Raw genomic sequence first — 24,260 nt, forward strand, 5'->3', positions numbered from 1 at the left:
ACATTAAGACAGCTGCCTTTTTCCTTGGTCCACCCTGAATTCAATGAGTCTGAGTCAAGTGAAAGCTACTGTACTGCTGGAAGCAGTAATGTTGACAAACTTGCATGATGCTGACAGTTTGCATTGCACATGCCTGTGTAGCAAAAGTTAGCAGTAGTCTGGTTAACTGGGAGATGCCTGCAAGGTAGTAATTGCTAAAAATAGTAACAGTAATAGAAAAGCTGATTTTTTTTATTTTTTTTTTTGCTTAATAGTTGGGTTCTAATGAAAAGGGAAGGGATGCTTTGAATCACAGCTGAGAAAATTGTAGAATAGGTGATGTTACTGTTTTTTCAAGATGTAACTTTTTTAAAACTGGATGAGTTTTAGCAAAGTATTAACATAAACTGGCTTGTGTGTACATTTGTGACCTCTACATAGATAACATCCTGTTGACATAATATTGTTAACCACATAATTTCTGTAGATGCTTTTAATGCCTTAAAATCTGACCTTTGTTTAATTTCTGTACTTGCTTTTCTCAAACCTCACACTTAATGAAATTATTGAATTTTTGTTAAAGCTTGACCTCTGGCTTTTTTTTTTTCTTTGCAGGTATTTGTGGAAACACTAGACAAATGTTTTGAAAATGTCTGTGAACTGGATTTAATTTTCCATGTAGACAAGGTACTGTGATGACCTTCTGTAATATTTTTGTCAAGTAACACATTTGGTTCAGCTGATATTTGGTATGAAACTGCAGTGATTCTACTTTCCTGAGGTCTCAATGAAGCTGGTGAAGTGTCTAGAGAGTAAGTTTTATGAGGAACAACTGAGGAAGGTGAGGTTTAGCCTGGAGAAAAGGAGGCTTGGGGGGACCTCATTGCTGTTTACTACTACCTGAAAGGAGCTTGTAGCAAGGTGGGGCTCAGCCTCTTCTCCCAGGCAGCAAGTGACAGGACAAGAGGAAATGGCTTCAAGCTGTTGCAGGAGAGGTGTAGGCTGGAGATGAGGAAGAATTTCTTCACTGAAAGGGTAGTCAAGCATTGGAATGGGCTGCCTGGGGAAGTGGTGCAATCACCATGCCTGGAGGTGTTCATGAAATGACTGGATGTGGTTCTTCATGCTGTGGTTATTTGACATGGTAGTGGTCTATCAAAGGTTGGACTCAATGGTCTTGGAGATCTTTTCCAACCTTAACGATTCTGTGATTTATTTATCAGTGAAATCTAGACCATTTCTGTTAAAATATTATTTTTATTGTTTGAAAGCTGCAGTGGAACCAGTGGAACATGTCTTTCTGAGGAACAATAAAATAATGTGGGAGATTTGCATAATAATATTGCACATTAAGTTGTAAAATCCAAGACATCTGAATATTCTCGGAGTAGGATTAGTTTCAAGAAATAATGTATTCTATTTTGTTTATGGTTAGGTATTGCATAATGCAGAACTGAAGTTATTACAGGTTTTCCAGTTAAGGTTGTTGCTTGCCTTTCATATGCTATGATTATGTAGCTTAAATGCTGTGTGGATCTTTCTGTTCCAAATCTCAAACAGACTTTATGTCTTTGTTTCTAAATATTTGAAAAAATCTTATTTGAATGTTCCCATCTATAAGGAATGTTTTATTTATTAATCTAGTTTTGAGAAATGCTGTTACTATAGTAATCTTTCATTTAAAAGGACTTTGACATCTCTTGGTGTAATATCTAAAATGCTGAGAATGGAATATATAGTATTTATTCCTTCAGTTGCATTTTGTACCTGCCATTGCTTTCAGCGCATTCACCTTTCCCCATCTGTGAACATCTTTTTGCATCAACAGCAAAAGATGTCAATGAAAATTAAGATAGAAAAAGTAGAATAAAAATTGTACCAAATCAAATGTCTGAAATGGCCATTTCAAACTGACTCAGTTTGTTTCAAAATCAGAAACTCCTTTTGGAAGAAACACTTGTACCTTGACCAGATAGAGAAATGCATGTGACCTTCAGTTACTCTTTGAACTGATACATCGCTAATGAAAAGTCATTAGGATTTCTAGTCTGACTGGAACATATTGGATATTTCCAAAATAGCAAATTAAAATACAAAACAATTTATTAGTGGCTTATATATGTGAGCCTTGGAGCTTAAAGAACAAAAATACTGTAGTTGTTTTGTGGGGAAGAGTTTGGTCTTTAGCTGAAGGATACTTTGGTTGATATGTACTCCAAACTGTTGCTTTGTAACATATTTCATTCAGGATTATTTCTTAACACAGTAATATTTTACATTTTAGAGAAGAAACATAGAGAACTTAGGTGCTTCAAAATATTACATTTCTTGAAGAATACTTTACTTTCTGTTGGGTGTGAGATGGTATTTCCTTCTTGAAATTTATTTGTCAAATGGAAGAATTTTAATGGTTTCATTTTACTAAAAATTTTATTTACTAAAATCTAAAAATCTGCCTGAGAATCCTATTAAATGTTTAGACTAGAATTTTCAAACTCTGAGAAAAATGCGAACCCTAAATAATAGTTAGATATTTTAGTCAAAGTAATCCAATTCCACAATAAAGGATCACTGAAACCTTGAGTTAAAAAAATTTTGAGCATCACGTTAACCAGGGCAGTGATTTTTTTACTTGATCATAGATCAACAAAAGAATACTGTACTGAATACAGTGAAAAATAAAGGGAGCTGAACATCTGTTGTAAGGCAAGGCTGCTACCAGCTCTACAGTAGCATTAGTTGTACAGTTGTAACTAATCTGATGTTGTCTCTATGCTTTCTTTTTTTTCCTCTAGTTTAAGTTCATCAGTGTTCTTGTAGGTCTGAGAACAAAACAGGAAGATGTATGTGTGAGAATGAAATTATAGTATTAAATTTTCTTTAAACTGCTTAAGCAGTCAAGAAGCAAAATGCATTGAGCCTTCTGAGTTACGACACATTAACTTTCTCTCGTCAGATATTTGTGACCTAGTGTTAATGTATTGCAAGTGTGCAAAGGGGGGAAACAGCAAATGCTGCTGCATGTTTGGTCTAGACAGAATCTTACTTGTAATGGAGTAATGTGGGAGCTTTTTGGGGTGAAACCTTTCAAATCTTTGTGTTTTGAGTGGTCTGGTGTTGAGAAAAGTGAGGATTGGCTAGCTGATTTGGCTAAGAATTTTTCTGTGTTTTCAGTTCTTGATGGAGCTGTAGAAGGTGGCTTTCTTGCAGTTCTCTTGCTAGAGCTGCCTAAACACCAAGGAGTACCTTTCCTGTAAAAAAATGATGTGACGTGAAAGAGTTAAACTATGTAGTCTCAACAGCTGTTGCCTCTCTAGTAGCGTTTTATTTGGTATTTCTATAAGAAAACATTTACCTTCATCAGACCTTTATCATTGTACAGGATCCAGTGATGGCTTGTAGTAAACTGGGGTCAAGAGAGATGCTTATGCAAGGAATACTGGTATAGTACTAGAAGTTCATCTGAAGAGGGGAATATAGGTGGGAATGAGATAGTGTTTCTAATGTGCTATAGCAGAGGAGGATTTGGGGTGTTGGGGAGAGTAGTTTGTACATAGAAACAATTTGGATTGTCTTTAAAAATCATCTTTATTACAAGGAAACAAACCAACTTGCCATAGCTGGAGCAAGGCGTTTTCCAGAAGGGGAGGAGGACATTTATTTCAGTCCTGTACTGATTCCTACACTGAGTCCAGGAGTGCAATGCATTCTAATGGAAAAGGCATCATAGAAAGCTATTCTAAAAATATTTTACAACTAAAATAATAGAATACATTCAGTTAGGGATGTAAGGAAATACTTTTATTTTTCCACAAGTTTTTTGGCATCTATTGAAATATCCCTGGGAGTATCGTGATCTCTTCCAAGAGTTTATTATCTGACCAGAACAGTGAACCCAGTGAATCAAATTGCTTGAAGACAAGAAAATGTGTTTGCTAAATTTTCCTGGAGAGTTTTTTCTTGATGCATTCCTTCCCCCTGTTTGCTAGAATATGTGTTTATGGTTTTAGAGAATACGTGCAACACAAATAGGAAGTTCTCTTGATTTTTGTAAAAACACCTCAAAATTTTTATTACAAAAGAGCAATTTCAGATTTTGAAAAGTTGATGTTCTCAACTGTCAGATATCTTTTGTAGTATGAGGTCTATTCTCTGTGCTCTCAATTTTTCACTTAAACACTGTTTGGAATAGACTGTTGAAGTGTATTTTGCACTTCATTGTCACTTAATGCTTTTTTAGTTCAGATTTTTTTGTTTAGGAAAATAATTAGTGATTTTTTTCAATTATAAAAAAGAAAGTGATGTGTATTTGCTAATTGTGTATTTACAATGAAAAAATAAAGAAAAACCAGTTAATATTAAAAATTTTTGTCTTGCTGCTGCTCATATATGGGCAAACTTATGTATTTAAGAGAAGGAAGTCAAAGGATTAACAATAGTTACATAACATTATTGGTCATGGCTGTGATATACAGATTAACAAATATAATTAATTATATACTGTTATTTAGAAAACATTCTTCTCCCTTTAAAAGAAAAATGGGGCAATACAAAGAAAATGGTTAAGCTTCTCTAAAGCAATCCATGCTTTAAACATTTTTAAATAGTATGTGTTAGTCTTCAATATTGTATACTAAAAGTATGAAAAAATATAGAGAAAGTATGATCCAAAGTATGAAAAAGTTTGCATGGAGGAAAAAGTTAAATATTCAAGATATTGGAGTCAGAGAAGCAAGAAGTATGTAGAAGAAAGGTGTTGGAGAGCCAGAACAAGCCTGAAGAAAATGAACAACTGTGTCAGAAATAAAGAGCAGTGGGATATCAGATAAAATCTCAGGAAGTTTGAAACAAAGAAAATATTTTTTGTGGTTGATAACTAAATTATAGAATGTCACTGTTCCATTTTATCATAGATACCAAGAATATTTTAAGTAGGTTCAAAGGTAATTAGATATGTTAACCAAAGAAAAAATTCTAACTGAAGCTATAAAATGCAATACTATACCAAGAAGCAGCAAGCAGTCTCTGTTTCAGAAATCTTTAAGCTGGAGATATTTGGAAGCAGAGAATTTGTATAGGATAAGTACTACTGTTAAGATTTTTTTTTTTTAAGTCTCCACTGGTGAATCACTGAAAAGAGATAATAAACTAGAATAAAGTTTTTCTAGTATGCAGAATCATAGAATCATAGAATGGTTTCAGTTGGAATGGACCTTTAAGATTCAATAGTTCTAACCCCCCTGCCATGGACAGGGACACCTTCCACTAGACCAAGTTGCTCAAATCTGCACACACAAATCTGAATACTTCCAGAGCCAGGGCACCCACAACTTCTTTGGGCAACCTGGGCCAGTGCCTCATCATCTTCATAGTAAAGAATTTTCTCCAGATATCCTGTCTGCCTTCTCTTGTCTAAAAGCCATTCCTCCTTGTCCTATTGCTATATATTCTGTGAAAAGTCCCTCTTCAGCTTTTTTGTGGGACTCCTCTAGGTAGTGGAAGTCTTCAGGAAGTTCTCCCTAGAGCCTTCTCTTCTCCAGGCTGAACAACTCTCAGCCTTTCCTCATAGCAGAGGTCTTCCAGCCCTCTAATCATCATTGTGACTCTTCTCGACTTATTCCAACAGGTCTACATCTTTCTTGTCCTGGGGGCCCCAGAGCTGGATGCAGTATTCAACTGGGGTCTCACAAGAGCAGAGCAGAGTGTCAGAATCACTTCCCTTGACCTGCTGGCCACACAGCTTTTGATGCAGCCCAGGATGGGGTTGATTTTCTGGGCTGCAAATACACATTGCTGGCTTCTCATCCACCAACACTCCCAAGTCCTTGTCCCCAGGGCTGTTCTTGGTCCATTCTCTGCCCAGACTGTACTTCTGCTCAGGACTGCTGAGACCCAGGTGCAGGATGTTGTACTTGACCTTGTTGAACTTCATGAGGTTCACTCAGACCCACCTCTCAGGCCTATCCAGGTCCCTCCAGCATCATCCCTTCCCTCCAGCATGTTGATGGCACCACACAGCCTTGTGTCATCAGTGAACTTGCTGAGGGTGCACTCCATCCCACTGCCCATGTCACTGACAAAGATATTTAGCAGCACCAGTCCCAAGGTTCCCTGAGGAAGCCTCTCATCAATGGTCTCCACTTGGACATGGAGCTGCTGCAACTCTCTGAGTGTGAGCTTCCAGTTTTTTCCATATCCATGGAGTGGTCCAGATGTCAACTCCATGGCTCTCTGGTTTAGAGACAAGGATGTTGTGTGGGACAGTGTCAAATGCCTTGCACAAGTCCAGGTAGCTGAGGTCAGTCACTCTTTCTTCATCCACAGTCTCTGTAATCCTGTCATAGAAGGCCACCAAATTTGTCAGGCATGATTTGTCATCAGTGAAGCCTGTCACCAATCACCTCGGTATTTTCTGTGAGCCTTAGCATAGTTTCCAGGAGGATCAGCTCCATGGTTTTGCCAGGCACTGAGGTAAGACTGAGGAGCCTGTAGTTCCCTAGATCTTCCTTATTTCCCTTCTTAAAAATGGAGGTTAAGTTTCTTGTTTTTCAGTTGGTGGCAAGTTCGCTGGACTGCCATGACTTCTCAAATATGATGGATAGTGTCTTAGCCAGTTCCCTCAGGATCTGTTGATGTATCTTGTCAGGTCCCATGGACTTCTGCACCTTCAGTTTCCTTAAATGCTCTTCGATCCAATGTTCTCCTGCAGTCTGCAGTTCTTCATTCTTCTGGTCCCTGCTTCCACCCTCTGCAGCTTGGGTTGTGTGGCTTGACTATTGGCTGGTGAAGACTGAGGCAAAAAAGTCATTTACATCCTGGCTAACTAGGTCTCCTATATCCTTCCTGAGAGGACCCACATTTTCCCTAGTCTGTCTTTTATCACCAGTGTACCTACAGAAGCTTTTTTTGTTAACCTTGATGTTGTTGGTCAGATTTACTTCTGTCAGTGCTTTGGCTTTCCTAACCAAGCATAATTTCATAATTTCAAAGCATAATTAGAAATTTCAGTTTTCATTTTTTAAAGCAACTTGGATGATGGAAAGGCAAATGTTATGGTATATATCTTCTGGAATATGAAAGACTGTGAAATATCAGAAGAACTGCTAGGCAGTAATGTTTCTTTATGACTAAGAAGATTAAGGAGCGTATTTTCTTAATGTTTTGATAGAGAAATACTAAGATTTCCTCTGTGAAGGAGTATGTTTTAGGAAAAAAAATTATATTCCTGCTGTTGTTTTCATGTAGTATTTGTAAATCTGCATGTGCAGTCTCAATTATGAGCAAATTTACTTGTGAGAAGCTGTATTCAGAATTGTGTTCATTCTCCTTCTTCACTGCATCCATCATAATAAGGATAGCATCAATAACTGCTGAGGGCTGAATGTTGACAACAGTATGCTGCAGTTTTATATAGTTATGGCATCAACGCTACAGCTGGCTGGAAGCCTGAAATTTGCCTTTTACCCCTTTTTTGTCTGCAGAGAGTGCTCCCATATCAGTTCCTTCTTAATCTGTAGTTTGCAGACTTTGCAGGCATGTTACAGACTTCTTTCAGAGTTTACACTAAGGGCAACTGATGCCTTGGTGAGATGCTTACTTGAACATGTAAATCCAATTCTTTCTCTTGGTTGCCAAGAAGTGATTACCTTGATCTGTTGTCTGTGGTCTATGTGCTCAAGAAGCCTTTTTTTTTATTATTATTACAGTTCACGTTTTTAATTCTTAGAATTGTGGAATAGTTTACACTGAAAGGGACCTCTGAATCTAGTTTTTATTGCTTAAGCTTGACTGCTTCTTGAGTTTATGTGTGCCTCCTCATAGAACAAAATTCATCAGATAGGTTACATCATAGAGTTGTTCTCTGAACCGTCATGCATAACGTGTACTTACTGTAGACACTTTGTACCAAACTTTGTGGCCATCATGAATAGTAGAGATGTGTTGTCTTCTAAATGCCATTAGTGGTTATTGTTAACTTTTTGGTTAATGAAAAAAACAATGCCTTTTTTCGTGTATATATTTTATAATAGTTCCCATATTTGAACATACCCGTTTCTTTAATGTCCTCAGCTGGTTTATGTGGTCCTTCAGTTCAAGGTCTAGCTCTCAGTCTTAGTCCTAGATGCTGAAGTCTCCATATCTCTGGTGTAGCTCAGGAATGTCAATTCTACTTCCAAGACTAATCTTGATACATACACATGGTGGGTGAGCATCATCTCTCTTCCTTTGCAAGTGTAGCCTGAAGTAGTTTTTATGCCTCTATTTGTGAGTAATTAATTTAATCTCGTAGAACCTGCTCCCTAGGAGTATTACTGCTATTGATGCTAATTAGAATTTATGTCCATAATCATTGGATAGAATGCAGGAACTGAAAGAAAGAGGAATGTGAAAGTTTCTTCTGGCGTTGATAAGTGAAAGGGTGTAGAAGATGAGTTCGTAACAGAGATATGAGCAAACAAGGTACTGGAGAAAGGAAAATTAAGTTGTGAGCTTTGTTCCCAAATGGTTTAAAATTAATTGCTAACATTAATTAAGTGATTTACAGAATATATGTTTTCCTGCATTGAGGAATCTGAATAACATCTCTCCAGATTGAAGAGATCTACAATCTGGAGAGATGTTATTCTCTCCAGAATAACATCTGGAGGGCGTCTTGCATTTTTAAATTCTCTTTTGGTCTCTTTTAGGTCCATAACATATTGGCTGAAATGGTCATGGGTGGAATGGTTTTGGAGACCAACATGAATGAAATTGTCACTCAAATTGATGCTCAAAATAAACTGGAGAAATCTGAGGTAAGAGCGATGCACTGTGTAGTTTGTGAACTGTAAACGTGGTTGTAGTAACTGCATGCTCTAAAATGCTATTTGTCCTTCCCTAGCAAACTACGTAGTATAAGCTGCTTGCTTATAATGTCAGAAATTTACAGTATCTGAGGATGTTGTACCTTTCATCATAAGTAATAATTGCTTAGACTCACTGCTGATTAGTTTTTGCTATTTGTATCTAATAGCATTGTGTGCCATTGCTATTGAGATACTTCTGTAGTTGTCTCGCAGAAACCCTTTTATTTCCAACATGTATACTATGCTGGACTACTGACTCTAACAAAATAAAATTAGATAAAGGTCTACAAAATGTCTACAAAGACTACTGTCTGCGAGTATGTTTTGAGCACCTGAAATAAATGACAGCAGTAATACTGCAACACAAAAAAGTAAATCAGGCCAAAATGGACTAGGTAGAATTTAAAGCCCAGTTTTAGACCCTTTAAAGTAAATATGAATTCTGCGATTTTGGCAATCTGAACCTTTGGTGTTCAGTGAGTGAGAAAATTATATTCTCTATATACCTATAATGGTCTGAGTGAGGGAGCTCACGTAAGTTGTGGGAAACCCTTTTCAATTCAAAAATTGTTGAACTTGTGTTTAGGAAAGACACTTAGACTAAGAAAGGATTTTAGAATGACTTTAATTATGATGCAGAATATTATTGTTCCTTTAACATCACCAGACATACCTTATAAGCCAAAATACTGCTAGTACCTCTTAGCTAAGTCTGTGTTTGATTCTTATTGATGAGAGTATTTCCACAGAAGAACACATCATCGGATTTTCAAAGCATAATATTAAAATTTCTCAACAAATCTTTGCTTGAATTGGAGACTATTTCTAAAGTTGAAGTCAGCTCAGTAGACTGAAATTTTGCCAGTGGCATAAATATGAACTAAATGACATTTTAGGAGATGACCCAGAGAACTTCCTTCAGTTTTAACTGTAATGCAGCACAGAAATGAATTCTTCAGCTTTTTTTCTGGTACTGTGCATAGTGTTCTCCTAATTCTGCAGTCTCACACTGTGCCACCTGAAGTTTTTTTCATACAATTAATTGTCTGTTTTGCACAACTTCCAAATTGTATCCAAGAACAGGACAACAATATGTGAAAAACAAGAAAAAGATAGGTATGATATGATATAGTACGTAGCAATATGCATCTGGAAGTACTGCATTGTAGATTTTTGAAGATGTCCAAAATGTTCATTTTAATATTTTTCTCAAATTTGGAGTTATTCTCATAAATTTTTACTATATTTGAATAACTTCTGAATACATTTTTTTTATTTGATGGAAAAGTAGCATAGTGTTCCCAAAAGCTGAACTCACTGAGCAACTATGTCCTACCATGTATTATGTACATATTGGTTTTACCCAAAAGCGCTTAAGTATGTGAATTCTGTTACCAAATCAACTGTAGCCGAGTCTCTGACTGGTCATCTGAAACACATCAGTTCAGTGCAGCCAGCTGCAATACTTTGCTATTTACTATTATTCATCAGTAAGTCATTCTTTTAAAATACTTTTAGTATAAAAATAGGTGGTTCAAGATATAAAAAAAACATCTTCAACTCGGAATGTGTATAAAGCAAATAGCAACTTGTTCTTTTACACTCAGCAATGAATTATAGAAGGTAAAGAAGTAGCAGTGATAAATTTAAACACTTGGTGACTGGGATGGAGTAGAACATTTCACAGGCTGCTCACAACAAATACTTTTTTTCCCCTTAGTTCAGTGACTGTTTCTTTTCAAATTTAACAGTTAATGTAATACTGAGATACATCACAATACCTGGTAACTATTTCTTCAGATCATTAATCATTTGTTTCATATGTATCCACAGAAATTTCCTGATTGCTATTTCTTTTCCTTTTGTCTTTTTGATCAAGATAGTAAATCTTCCAGTATGTCTTTCCTGAACACATATTTTCAAGATACAAGTAAATCCATGTAAATCAAACTCAGTAATAACTTAATAAATTTTGAATGCTGGTCACTAAGAAATCAAAACTAGTGGATCTTCTTAGTTTTCTTTAATTTAAAAAAATGGCTTATTTTTAAAATCTAGAAATTATTGATGTAGTCTGTAGTTTATAGGAGAGCCTCCTGTGCTACAGAACTGTCGCTTTAGTCTCTTTGGCTTTTAGACATCCATCATAGTTCTTGCATTCATAAAGCAGCTACTTCAAGAGTAATTTGCCTTTTCTTTTATAGCTGAAGTAATGAAACTAATAAAGTTGTAACTGAGTTGCATTTTAAGAAATATTTCAGTTTTTATTGTGCCCACCTGGCTTCCAGTAATATACAGAATTTAGCCATTTGACATTAGGTATTTGTTTAGTTATGCACTAGATTTCTAATTAGGCTTTCAGTTCGAATTTAGTGAAGAAGACTGAATGTATTTAATAAATTCACATGTATTTGAGCAAAGTTATCAGCTCAAAGAATTTGTTAATGTTTTCAACAGAGATTAATTATTTAAACCACTATAAGGGAGTCCCTAGCTTTGATTTGTGATTCAGCTCTTATATTGCTTGGATGGGCTACAAAGGAAACTATTTCTGCCCTGAGAAATGTTGTCTTAATTGCATTTCCCTGCCTTTCAGTTTAGTATTTATCTCTGAATGGGTTTCTGGTCAATCCTTCTAGAACCAAAGGATTGTTGTGTAAAGGGAGGGAATTTTTCGGGAGAGGGGTCATTGGGATTTTATTCAGAGCCTCTGGAAGTATTGTAGGTAAACCTGGGCTACCTCTTCTCTATTTGGAGTATTCAACCGCGTGTGATTTAGACTTTTAAGTTGGGCCTCTTTTTCCGAACCTCCTGATCTTTTCTAGCTCTTTCCATTCTTCTCTCTTGCAGACCTTTATCTTTCAGTCTCCCAGACAGGACAGGTAGACAAAGGTATTGCTGACTTTTAGAAAAAATGTACTTTTAACAAAAAGGGAAAGCAAAATGATGTCAAAGGCAATAAATTATGTAGGCCAGACTCAAAAATTATGTGTAAAAATACCCATATTAGTCCTTGTAGCCTACTTTTTGTGCTAGTTTCTTGTAGTTCCCTCATCTTTTTATTGGCTATAGTGTATTTTACTAGCTTTCCATTGACATCATATTTTTTATTTTGTTTCTCTTCCTGCATTTTAGAATTTAACTTTTCTTTGTATCATTGTTTAAGAAACAAAGGAGTATGAACTTGTGTGAATATTAACCAAAAACCCTGCAAAATTAATCTCAATAAATATTGAACACACAAATAACAAAATTATGATATGATGACATAGCTTTGTCATTGGGACAGTCTTGTCACTGATAATCTAAAATAAATAATGTGAACTCTTTTGCTTAACCATTTAGTATTTCCAAGTGAAAACAAAGAACTTTTACCTGCTTGCAAAGAGAAGTTTCAGAATAACCTTCAGATGAAGGAAACATTAACCCTTACGTCCCCAGAACCAACAAACCCAATAGTTTTATACATGGAGAATAAAATTATCGGTGCAATTTGTAAAGATGACATAGACATACCAAAGTTGATTATCCAACCTTAAGTATATCAAACATAAAACGAGAACGGCCGTCAGCATGTACTCAACTTCAGATGTACATTTGCTGTTGTTATAAGCTGAATCACTGGATTTTGCTCCAAGATATCTTGGTAACTGTAGTCACCGAACATGAATATTAACAAGGAACAGAAAAAGGAGGAAAATCTATGTTTGAAGTTCAGTTTATGGTCATTGTCATTTGTCATTTGTTGTTTGAAACACTGAGTTCAGCTCAACAGTTTGAATGTCAGTCACTGTTAATGGCAGTACTTCAAAATTAATTTCCACTCATTTTAAGTATATGTGTATTCAAACTGCAGGTATTTTAAATAGGTGGAATCTTAAGCAGATTAAGGTTATGTAATTTATGAATAGCTTTGCTCTTTACTTTTTATGTAATCTTTTTAGGATAAAGTACTGAAATACCTTTAAAATTCAACAAATATAATTCTGTAATTGGATTTAGTGGCACTGAGTTGTAAAAGCATTAGTTAAAAGTAGTTTTGGGTAGAATGCTACAGCATAATTTTGAAGTATGCTACAGCACATGAAGAAAATCAAGCACGTGATCTTTCTTTGCCTAATACATCAACACTTCTAACATATAGTCTGTATTTCATTGGTAACACTAGGGAGCTTGATTCCAAGATTTTGGTTTGGTTTCTTTTTTGTTTTTTTCTTTGTGCAAAGCTAGTTTTCTTTTTCTATGTTTTGCTCACACATATTCTGGTTTTATTTTTGGGTCTGGCAATGAAAAACAAACAAAGAAATGATTAATCATTCCCATCCATTACTCCTTTTGTGATTCAAGTGCTTAAAATTTCTAAGAGTATGTCTTAAGTCTTCTTATCTGTTTGGCCTCATTTTGATATACTTGCAGACTTCATTTTGGTTTTTCTCTAATTATGTTCATTTATTTAACCTCATAAGCAGGGGACATGATCATTCCTTTATATTATGTATTACATCCTTTCATGATTTCATAACCCTGCTGCTTTGAAGTCATACTTGTTCTGAAAAGAAGCATTGCTCTGAAGCATCAGCAGCAGAGAGGTCCTGGCACCTCCAAAATATCTGGAAAAGGGTGGCTTGTTGTGCAAAGTGTTAGCCTTCATTATTTTGTTTTCCAGTAGGCTGTGTATTCTTATATATTAGTGATAGCTAGCTTTGTGTAGAGTTATTTGGGATGACAGTTTGAATATTTTTTTTAATTTGTATGTGCATATTAACAGTGTTTGTGATGTGCAATACTTTTCCCAAATGACCTGAATTTCTTTTTAAAGAGTAAAACGAGGTTGTTGGGTTCACTTTTATATGAAGTTATCTGTGGGACGTTATGAGAAAGGATGATGATAAGAACAAAGAAAATTGATTTCTATAGTGATTAACAATGAACTAAGTAAATTAATGACAGCTCATATTTCTCACTTGATAGCCCAGGACTAGTATAGTAAAAGTTCTGTTATTAAATATATCTGTTTCAGTCTATAAAATGGCATCATTTTTTTGTGTATATGTTATTGCTTTTTCACTTTAAAAGTGTATGAACATGTTTACAAGCGTTTTTTGCAGTAATGGAACTTGGCATTTTAACGGGCAGCATTTCGACATAAAAGCACAACCTTCACTAACAAATTAAATTGAGAGTACAAAGCAGCTGCAGCAAAAATGTGATGTATTGGCTTATTGTAATACCAGCTGTATGCAATTTGTTTTGTATTTCTGAAATTTCATTAATATGTGTTAAGAAGTTTCATTTTCACTTGCTTCAGTCATTTACTCTCTGTGATATTCACTGCACGTTTAAAGCTTGCTACATGTTTTGGTTTTATTCAAGTGAAACAGATTTTTTTCTTTACACCTTACCAATTTACCTGGTGAATTATGTGTTAAGAAAGACAGTTGAAGCTTGTTGAGTTCAGTGTTAACAGTGAACTCTTTTAATCAGGTACCTCTAGAAAACTCTTAAAAGGCACAGAGGGCTGGAAGTACTTCTTGTAGTACACTTGTGTTTGTAAATACAGTTCACTTTGTGTACAAGAAATGATAAGTAAATGGAAGAACTGCATACTAGTGCACTGTTAGACAGGCTAAAAAGGAATGCTAAGGAGTTCAGATAAAGTAGCATTTGAATTGTATTAGTTATCCATCTTGGGAGTTCAAGTACTTTTCAGTCTTTTTATCCATTAGACATTTTTTATGAACTGTTTGCTCTCTCTTAGAAATACTGTATTGTGTTTGACAGGGTTGTATTAATTGTGCTAAATAGCATTCTGCTGTGCGTATTATATATACACTGTTCTACATACTCACTTAATACAGAGAAGTACAAGAGAAGAGAATGTAAGAGTTTGAAAATCTTTACTCCAGCATATGATAGTGAAAGACAATCTTACTGTCAAAGAAAGAGGTAATCTGACACTTGTAGCAGTTTTGGCAGGGATGTACACTGATCCTGTTCCAGAATGGTCCTCATGAAAAATGAGTATTGGAAGTTGTGACTGTATAGGGGGGTGGAAGGGCAATGGTCATGTCAATTGTGGTATTTTAAATAATTCTCAATTGTGTCTCCATTGTATCCTATGCCATTGGGGCGGGAGGCAGGGACTGTAAGTCTGTATAAAGAGGATAGCTGCAGGTAGGTAAAAATGATGACCAGTTATACTAAAACTGTTATTTGTCTACTAAGAATAAATAACTTTCATTAAATTAGGGTAAGGAATCTCCATCCTAGTCACCCAGAAGGCATCTCTCTTTTGAGTTGCCAGCCATGCCTGTTTGTGTGGACCATGTCCATCACTTATGATATTTTTCCAATTTCCCATTGTTTCAGTTATAAATTGTATAATTCATTGCTTTTTATTAGTATTTTCATCTTCTCAATGGAAAACAGTTTACATTACCCCACTTTTGATTTTGCTTAAATAACTTTTCTCCAGTTACTGAATATAGAATTTAAAAGATTGAAAGCATTTATTGTTTTATCTAATAAAACTTCACTGGTAGTTACATCTTGATTTGAAGTTAGTATTTTCAAGTTCTCAAATATAAAAGGACAGTGTTGAGCAGCTTCATGCCTTCTGCACTGTTTTTTAATAAATAGTAAGAAATTGCAATATCTAATACTGCTCCTATAAGATATTGCAGATTCAGGGATGCAGGGTTTGGATACTTGTATTTCTTAATGCTACTACTGTTAGGTCTGGATTTTCCCCTTCATGAAGATACTGCAATTGAAAGAGTCTCTGAAGTGAACAACTTGATCGACTTGATGACGATAAGGGAAACCAAGGAAAAAGAGGCTTTGAAAATATTTTTTTGCACCTTTTTAGTTTAACTTAGTCTGGGCTTCTGAGAACTGCTAACTTGGATTCTGTCAGGGCCAAAGTGAGAGTATTTGATTACATTAGAGATGTAAGTTTCCTGAGCTTTCTCCGCTACACCCACATGCTTTTCGCAACTTTGGCGTGTCTGATAGAGGAGTGTTTGGCAGGGGAGATGTTGTTAATAGATGACTCATGGCTTTCTGGTCTCTGTTCCCGGTACTGGGAATCCTCCTGTGACTAAGATCTAGGGATCTGTGATGCTTTAGCCTTTCCACGTGATACAAAAGGTTTAGTTCAAAATAAGAAACTTTAATTGGTTTTGTTTTGACTACGGTTTATATTTTTGAAGGGAGAAAGAAGAACAGTAGGTAGGATTTTAAGTGGAAATCTTACGTCAACTTGACCTTACATTTATTTCTCAGAGCAGTAAAAGGGAGAAAATATTTTTTTGGACAGCCTTCAAAAAGTAGAGTTGTTATCTGAGAAGTGTATGGGATGTCTGTCTCCTTCTGAGCAGTAGTCTAGGTGGACACCATTGAAGTCAAGTGTACTCCTCAGTAATTTTATCATGTAATTCCAATGAATTTCAATGAAAAGCAAGGATCAGAAAAGGTTATACTTTGAGCAGTAGCCATCTACCAACACTGTTCAATAACCAAATATGACACAACCTTCTCTAAGTTTTTCTTCTTGTTTTGCTGTATTTCTTGTTCAGAATTATTTTATCTGCAAATGCACTGTTTTCTTTAGTTTCTGACAAACTTTTAATGAAAACCTTTCATTTATACAAGTTTAGTTTGGCTTTTTTTTAACAGTTTCTAGCATGTTGCTTTGTTTCTTGTGGATTGCTCCTTTTTACTGGACCTGCAAGATGCCACACTCTAAAACTGTAGTAGTTCTGTAAATCGTGTTGTGGTTTTTATTATTTTTGAATATTATTAATCGTACTTTTAAAATACCAAAATTAAAGTTAATTCTTTCTACATATTCACATAATTTGGAATATGCTGGTTTTTCTGCAAATAAGAGCTTGGTTTTTAAAATCTTCCACGGTTCTTTTTTCTTGCAAGAACAAAAATTATTTTTACACTTTTATGGCAAGCCTGAAGTAAAACCACACAGCTAATTATAAATGCACAGAGAATCTAAACTTGTAGGGGAAACATTTCCATACTTAAAATTAATATTATCTTTTTTTCACATCAAATACAGTAACACTATTTGGCCTTTTTCTAGTAGTCCTTAAAATAACAAGGTTTTGGAGAGGTGTTCTTCTGAAGCAATAAGGAAGGACAATTTTCTTTATGCCTTAAGGCCTCTGAGCTATGAATTGTTAGCATTTCATAAGATATGCTAGTATGTAAACCTGGCAGTGACTTTATCTGAAAGAGAACTGAGTGGAAGTCAATAATTCTATATTGTAAAACTTGTGTGTTTATACAGAAAGGCTCTAGCTTTGCATGAAGGGAGACTACATACAGTAGAGGGATTTAATAAGAAATAAGTACTATTTAATTTAATTTAATAGTTTCATTAACTGGCATAACCAGGCATAACCAGGTTGTTATGTAATGTTTAAGTGTGCCTGAGGGCTGCAGATGTTTTAGTGTATAACTAGATACTGTGGGACAGCAGATCATTCTAGTTGGTTTGTAGAAATGATCTGTCGGCACGCCTTTTATCACCCACAAATACAAGGTGTTTATCCTTTTCATCTTTGACTAAGCCAAATACCTTTTACGTATGTATATGTGTGTGTGTGTGTGTGTGTTTGTGTGTGTATATATATATATATATAGTCATTGATTCAGCTGACATTCAGCACCTTGTTACTTTGAGGTCACATATTCTGAACCTGTAACCAATGTTAGTCAACAGTGAAACGTTAACTTTTAGAATAGGTAAGAGGCAGACAGCACATTGGACATCCAACATCAAGATTGTCTGTTCTAGAATGTGCACATTACATTGTGCTTTGATAAGCCTCCTATTCCTCCCCTTCATACTTTTCCATCAAGTTGACATTACGTGTTTTACCATATAAAAAGGAATATGTGAACTGTTTTCTCTTTCTGGTTTATATTTCCAAGTAACCCATTTCATTCCAAACACAATTACCATCTGGTCTTTCTAACTGTGTTACCATGGAATTACTTGAAAAGTTAGTTGTCTACTTATATTATAGTGAATCTTCTTGTGACCAACCTTCCTGACTTGCATTTTTCCTCACTTTATATACAGGCTGGTTTAGCAGGAGCTCCAGCCCGGGCTGTTTCAGCTGTAAAGAATATGAATCTGCCAGAGATCCCAAGAAATATTAATATCGGTGACATCAGTATAAAAGTACCAAACCTGCCCACTTTTAAATAACATGACTATTCCAGGTAATACCAAGGAAGAAATGTAATAGAGATTTACCGCATAATTGTTTACTAATAAATGTGTCTAACTTTTACTATTTGGATAAAACTCAAGGTACTGCATAGATATAATCTGAAAAATCAGTGTGTGGAGTTGAATGTTGCTTTTGTCTTGTTTGTAAAATTAAAGGAAAGGGGTAGGTCTCATGTGATTTCTAAATTACATTCCTATGCCCTTTTAAGGCATATCACTGTGTCTCAGCTGCTGCAGTATTTTGGGGAAGTATTCAAGATGTTCTTTACTTTGTATAACCTATAATACTGAGGTTTTTTTGTATATTCACCAAGGTCTATAATTAGTGCATTCTTTAACTACTTCTGTTTGTCATGATTATTTAAGACTTAAGTGCAAATGTTGCATGAAAACGTTAAACTCATGTTTTGTTTAAATAAAATCATAACAAACTGGACTTCTAAATACCTATTTGTCTGAAGTCTACTGTTTGCAATAAAACACATATTTCCTTTTCATGGAGCCAACTGCCTATATATAAATACTGTTGTAGCAGGCATTAATGTTGTAGTTTATCTCTGAAGGGCTTACACAGGGGTATTGTGTTGAACATATTGGCTCTTTACATTTCTCACAAAAGCTGTTTGTTATTATTCTGAAGGAAGAAACTGCCTTTACTGAAGATCTAATTACTTCTGTTTACATATAGATGTTGATACTTACACAGTCTGATAGACTTTCCCTGATGGTCTTACTTTGTTTTGGGAAAAAGGGCCTCTGTGGTTGCTCTGTGTGTTGTGAGAAGCACAGAATGGGCTGAAGAGATTGGGCAGCTCAGATCTGTAAATGTGAGTCTGTCAAATAATGGGATAAGGAAAGGCACTTTGGAAAGATAAATGGGGATACTTTATTAAGGCTTCTGTGCCTGGTGATCTTTGTGATTCTCTACTTCACAAATTAGATTTATGAGATACACAGTATTGTCAAGACCTCAGAGAAATCTAAGTGCTATCACCTCTGTGTAAGTTACTCAGCTCTTAAACTCTTCTGTGATTTAAAAAACATCAAGGGGGATAGTGATTGTTTTTTATAATCATGCTCTTAAGCTCTGTGTGATGTACAAGTCTGTTTAAAATAATAATAAAAGTATCATTGGGATATTTAAGAATTCCTCTAAAGCCTTTTTTTTCCTCAAAAAAATTATTCCATTAATACTCTATATAAAAATACAGTAATATTGTATCAAGGACTACACATTTCAGGACTAGTCTGAGAAGTCTTGCATAACTTCAGAAATTTGGATTTGATGTAAACCAAGTGTTCTTTTCAGTTGAATGTTAAGACAAAGCCCATGAGATAAACTCTGAATCACATCACTATGAATCACATAGTAACTAACATTGGTGCCATTTGGGAGTATTTGACAGAGAAAAAGAAAGAAAAATTATTTTTTAATTAGATAATATGATACAATCCAAGGAATTTTAATGTTTTTCTTAAGGCAGGGGTGGTGGTGGGGGAACAACTTCTTATATATTCTTTGTATTGCATTTAGAATGCATCAAGTAACATATACTGTTTTTAAAATGTTTTTGAAAACAGAGTTGCTCTTTCCATACCTCTTGAAATGAATATTTATTCTTCTGTGTCAGCTTTCTTAGTTTGAAGCTTCAGACAATTCAGGTGGGGTATAATTAGTAAACTGCCTCTTTATCATTTCTGCTGAAGAAATTGAGAGAATTAAACACACAGCCTTTTTTTTTCACCTATGAGCTATTTACTATTCCCAAGTTAGACAGTTTACCTAGTACAAATCTGGAAGTTATAATTTCACCTGCTTTTGCCAACTTTTGTTTTTCTTGTTAATGCATGGACCATGTGACATTCAAAGTACAGATGTTGAAAATTTTCCTCATTGTTCCCTGTGCGAGGATTTAGTTAGTTCTACTGCCAAAGGATAAATAGGAAATTTTGAAACATTTGGTGCTCTGACCTACATAAAGTTCTTTGGGCTATTCGTGAAAGGACCTCACAATTTTGGAAAGTCTTCAAAGTCCTCAATTTTTTTGTCTCACTTTTTCCCTTGTGGTTCATTTTCAAATTTGTAAGCTTATGTAGTTAAGACATTTTACATTCCTTGTAGAGAAATATTTTCTGGTTTTATTTGAATCAAACATCCAAAGTCTTAAAGAAAATATGTCTGCATCTTGACATGAAGCATGTTTCAGGTTAATTTCTCACTTCTCATCTGTCAATGGCCAGGCTGTCATTCATTTTAGAGAACTGGGTCTTTGCTTTTAACAATTACATGACCACTTTAAACTCTTTTGTTTTAGTTTTGTGGGGTTTGTTACTGTTGTCTGTGCTACTTTTCTCCAACCTGACACATCTTCTGCCAGAAAAGATTCTTTTCTGGACAGCCCTTCCATCTACACAGAGCTTTTCAAGGAGCTTCTCTGTTTGTGACAAGCCAGCAAGTATTTAATTGTGAGGCTGTAGCTTACAGCTGTTGCTTCCTTACTAAGAAAATCCTTGCATGGGAAGAAATGCTTTATCAGATTTTTCACAGTAAAATAGCACTCCTTTCAAAGTGAAATTCTCTCTCACCCTCAGAAGAGGTGCACCATACAGAAAGCCTCTTTTCCTTAGGTAAAAAGCACTTTTTCCCTAGGTAAACAGAGATGATATGACAATTTGGGCTTTGAGTGTATCTGAACCTGTGCCAGGGGAGTGTCTTCAGTCTGACAGGGGAGATATTGTCCTCTTACCATGTCATTTGACACTGCTGGGCCTTGAAATAAAGCCTAACAGAGGAAGATGAGATACTTGATTGATAAAAATTATGAAAATGGTATCCTTTCTCTTTATCTTTTAGGGCTTGTCTTGTGTTATATTCAAATATTTATAGGCTTGCCACAATGCTGATCTGCTTTTGTTCTTCACCTTCGCGAGAATGATGTGCCTTTTGAATTCTTTCTCCTGTTTCATCAGTTTCCTCTTATCTACTGCTTAGTTTTTAAAATGGAAATATGCTGTGGGCTCTAAATAATTAAACTCTTGATTATAAATTTAGATGTTTTTAGTGCTTTTATAAAAGAAAAAAAACATGCTTAGCATATATGTATTTGTGTGTGTATATACATATGTGATATGTATGTAGATATATATAATATCAGTCATTTGCATTGGATGTTGTTTAAAAGGAGAAAAGGTCATCTTGGGTCATATTTCAGCTGCAGAAGACAAGCAACTAATTTGCAATACTCTACCTCCATAGAGCCTGCCTTTTAAATGGTGGTTATCAGGGTACCAGCATGTGCAAATGAATCACTGAAAGCCATTTTTTCCTAACTCTAGGCATCTCTTAGAACTGAAAGATGGATTTTTCTAAACAAATAGAAACAGCAGAAAGGATAACATTTCAGTAGGGTGAGTAGGCATTCTCATCTGCCTCCATAGACTTGAAACAGAACAGCTAGTTTTCCTACTGGGGCAGGGGCAGTAAGTACTGCTGAAAAAATCTTTTGACTCTTTTTTTGTTAAAAGGTAAGTGTTTCATGTTGGCAGGGAATGCTGTCTGTGGTATCAGCAGCACAGACAGTACAGGTGCTGCGTCTCCTCTCCTCCCTGGATAGTGAACCTCTGTTCTGAATATATTTTGGGAAAAGGGAATATTTTACATTGCAACTGTATACAAAATTCTCCCTCTTAAACAGATGTTGCTGCTGTGATTCATTCTGCTTGACAGGAATTGGTGCTGCTTTCCTGTGAGTACACATTTGACCTTTTCTTTCTAGTAGCACATTCCAATAAATGCTAAAATTAGTCCTGAGTTTTACTTAGACCTCTAATAGCTGAATGGGAACTTGGCTAGTAGGGCGTACTGAAGGAAGTGGAAATTAAAATGTCAATTACCATCAAATAATTGTCTGTTTGTAGCTATTAAACAGAGCCTAAGTCTTGCAGAAAATATACTTCTCAACTTTTGCAGAGAGTATTCGTAGTTTTTTACTAGGAGGAAGAAAAGCAGCCAAGTACTGCCAAAACTTGACTAAAGGCGAACAAGTAATTTCACAGAAAATAATCCTTTGCTATTTGCAGTTATGATTATCATAACAAATAATAAATCTCTCTTCCTTTCTCCATTAAGGGAAATGATCTGTCCCTGCAGGTTTTGGTGTTCAGTGATTACCTCAAAATACTATGGTAATGGTTTTGCTTCCAACCCGTGGGTGAAAACACAAAGGTAGTCTCACTGCAATGTCAATTTAGCAGCCAGATTTCTTGTCTGTAGAGGTTTTGGCCTTGTGACACAATAGGAGTGTGGTCTGACTTGGGAGGAACTGGAGGTTGAGACAACCTTTCTTTTTATGCCTGTGACTGGAGTCTGGGGACATTTGAGTTGATCTGGCATTGATCCCATGAGGCAGATTGACAGGCACACTTGTGAACATATTCCACTGGTTTCCTGCCCAGTTTGGATCTTCTGAAACTGAGCAGCACATCAGGCCTTTGGTGTCCTGTTCTGAGCTGGCTCTGCTGTCCAGCCAGCCAGGACTGCAGAAAGAGTGGAGCAAATTCCTCTCCAGATTCTTCCTGAACAGGGCTATAAGCATTTTACCAGAGCTGGATATAAAAACAGGCCAGTAATGATGATTGTGATGAGCTGCTTGATGGACAAGTCTGTGGTCTCACTGTTTTCTGTTAGATTTCACAGACCAATCCACAGGCCCTCTTCTCTGAGCATTTTCAGCACTTGGCCAGCAGAGTTGCTGTGGGATGCAAGTTGAATTTCACAGCTTCAGATGATTGCAGGGTTAACTGCATAACCCGGGTGTTTGGTAGTGTATCTGCATGATCAGTAGTCTGTGTGTGCACCTAAAAAACTTCTGCCATTGGTGTAGCCATGGTACGTGACACCTGCATCTCCACTAAAGTCTCATCCAAACAAGTTTGACCAAGCCATCTGCAAGAGAAGCAAAACTTGAAATAGCCTTTATTATTGTAAAGGCATTTGCTTTGCTGATATGTGTCAGAATAGCAAACGTGGTGATTAGGGACGTGGACTTCACATGATGGTGAGACCAAAGACATTTATTAATTATTTCAGTAAGCTTTTTATACCTTTTACACAGTTGGCTGTAATTGTTCATTCAGGCCATGTGTTCTTGCTGCTAGCTACAATATTATAACATTTTTACCTATTAGCAACATTAGTTCCTTTCATTCTTTGTTCGAGTTCCTCTTTCTACCCTACGGAACTGCTTCTCCTTACTTTTCTCATGGCTTCCTTCCCGCCAGAGTGACAATGTCCATTTCTTGCTGTTTTCCCATATTAGAAATCCCCACAAGCAAAGGCCATCCCATTCCCAAGTTAGGTGCTGTTTCAATTCATGTCCGAAATTGTTTGGATCACCCTAGGACAAAACTCATAATTCCTTTTATTCCTGAGACACTCTGACATCTTGTGTCATTGCCTGCCTGCATCTCTGTACAAAGTCTGTTGCAACAGCGAGGGCTGTCTGTGTGTCTGTCTTTTGTGTGTTTTCAGGGTGGGTATCATCACAGATACCTCCAGCAAAGTCCAGCAGGGCACATCCTGGCTGCTGTCCCTCTTCAAAGGATTGAGCACTCATTCAGGATGTGCTTGCCCTTGCAACATATAGATTCAAACTGAAAGACAGTAGGTTTAGATTACATATTCGGAAAAAATTCTGTGCTGTGAGGGTGGTGAGGCACTGAAACAAGTTTCCCAGAGAAGTTGTGGATGCCCCATCCCTGGAAGTGTTTAAGGCCAGCTTGGATGCCCCATCCCTGGAAGTGTTTAAGGCCAGCTTGGATGGAGCTCTGAGCAATCTGGTTTAGTGAAAGGTGTCCCTGCCCATGGCAGATCATCTTTATGGCCCCTTCCAACCCCAACCATTCTATGATTCTGTGAATATGTTGCTGTATACAACTATGTATATACAGGCATCTGCATGCTGGCTCAGATTTCCCTTGCTCCTTTAAAATCAAGGACAGGTGACTGTTGGTTACAGACAAGGCCTTATGTGGACCTGTATGCTGGAGTCATAGTGCAGGCAAAGGAAGGAGAAAGAAAGTTAGTGCAAGAGCCTCTTGCCAATGGATAACTTGAGTTTGTAGTATAGGACTGAAAATCTGAGGAAGCCTCTTGAGGTGTTACAATTGTCCTAGGTCAT

General features: G+C 36.1%; 1 protein-coding gene across 4 annotated transcripts in view; it reads left to right on the forward strand.

Annotated features, from left to right (window-relative positions):
- AP3S1 (adaptor related protein complex 3 subunit sigma 1) overlaps window positions 1-19,225 on the forward strand; it is a 31,976-nt gene extending 12,751 nt beyond the window's left edge. For 3 of the 4 annotated variants that reach the window (XM_018086035.3, XM_018086038.3, XM_018086036.2), the window contains 3 exons: window positions 595-666; window positions 8,667-8,774; window positions 17,929-19,225. In XM_018086035.3, coding sequence (XP_017941524.1) covers window positions 595-666; window positions 8,667-8,774; window positions 17,929-18,057 — 309 coding nt within the window. In that variant the 3' untranslated portion in view covers window positions 18,058-19,225. Of the gene's footprint in view, window positions 1-594; window positions 667-8,666; window positions 8,775-11,675; window positions 11,718-17,928 lie in introns of all 4 variants that reach the window. The other variant, XM_018086037.3, reaches the window with a different exon arrangement.
- The last annotated feature ends 5,035 nt before the right edge of the window (window positions 19,226-24,260 follow it).

The sequence above is a fragment of the Manacus vitellinus genome, unplaced genomic scaffold (assembly GCF_001715985.3).
Source record: "Manacus vitellinus isolate BGI_N305 unplaced genomic scaffold, ASM171598v3 scaffold_9_pilon, whole genome shotgun sequence".
Classification (NCBI taxonomy): domain Eukaryota; kingdom Metazoa; phylum Chordata; class Aves; order Passeriformes; family Pipridae; genus Manacus; species Manacus vitellinus.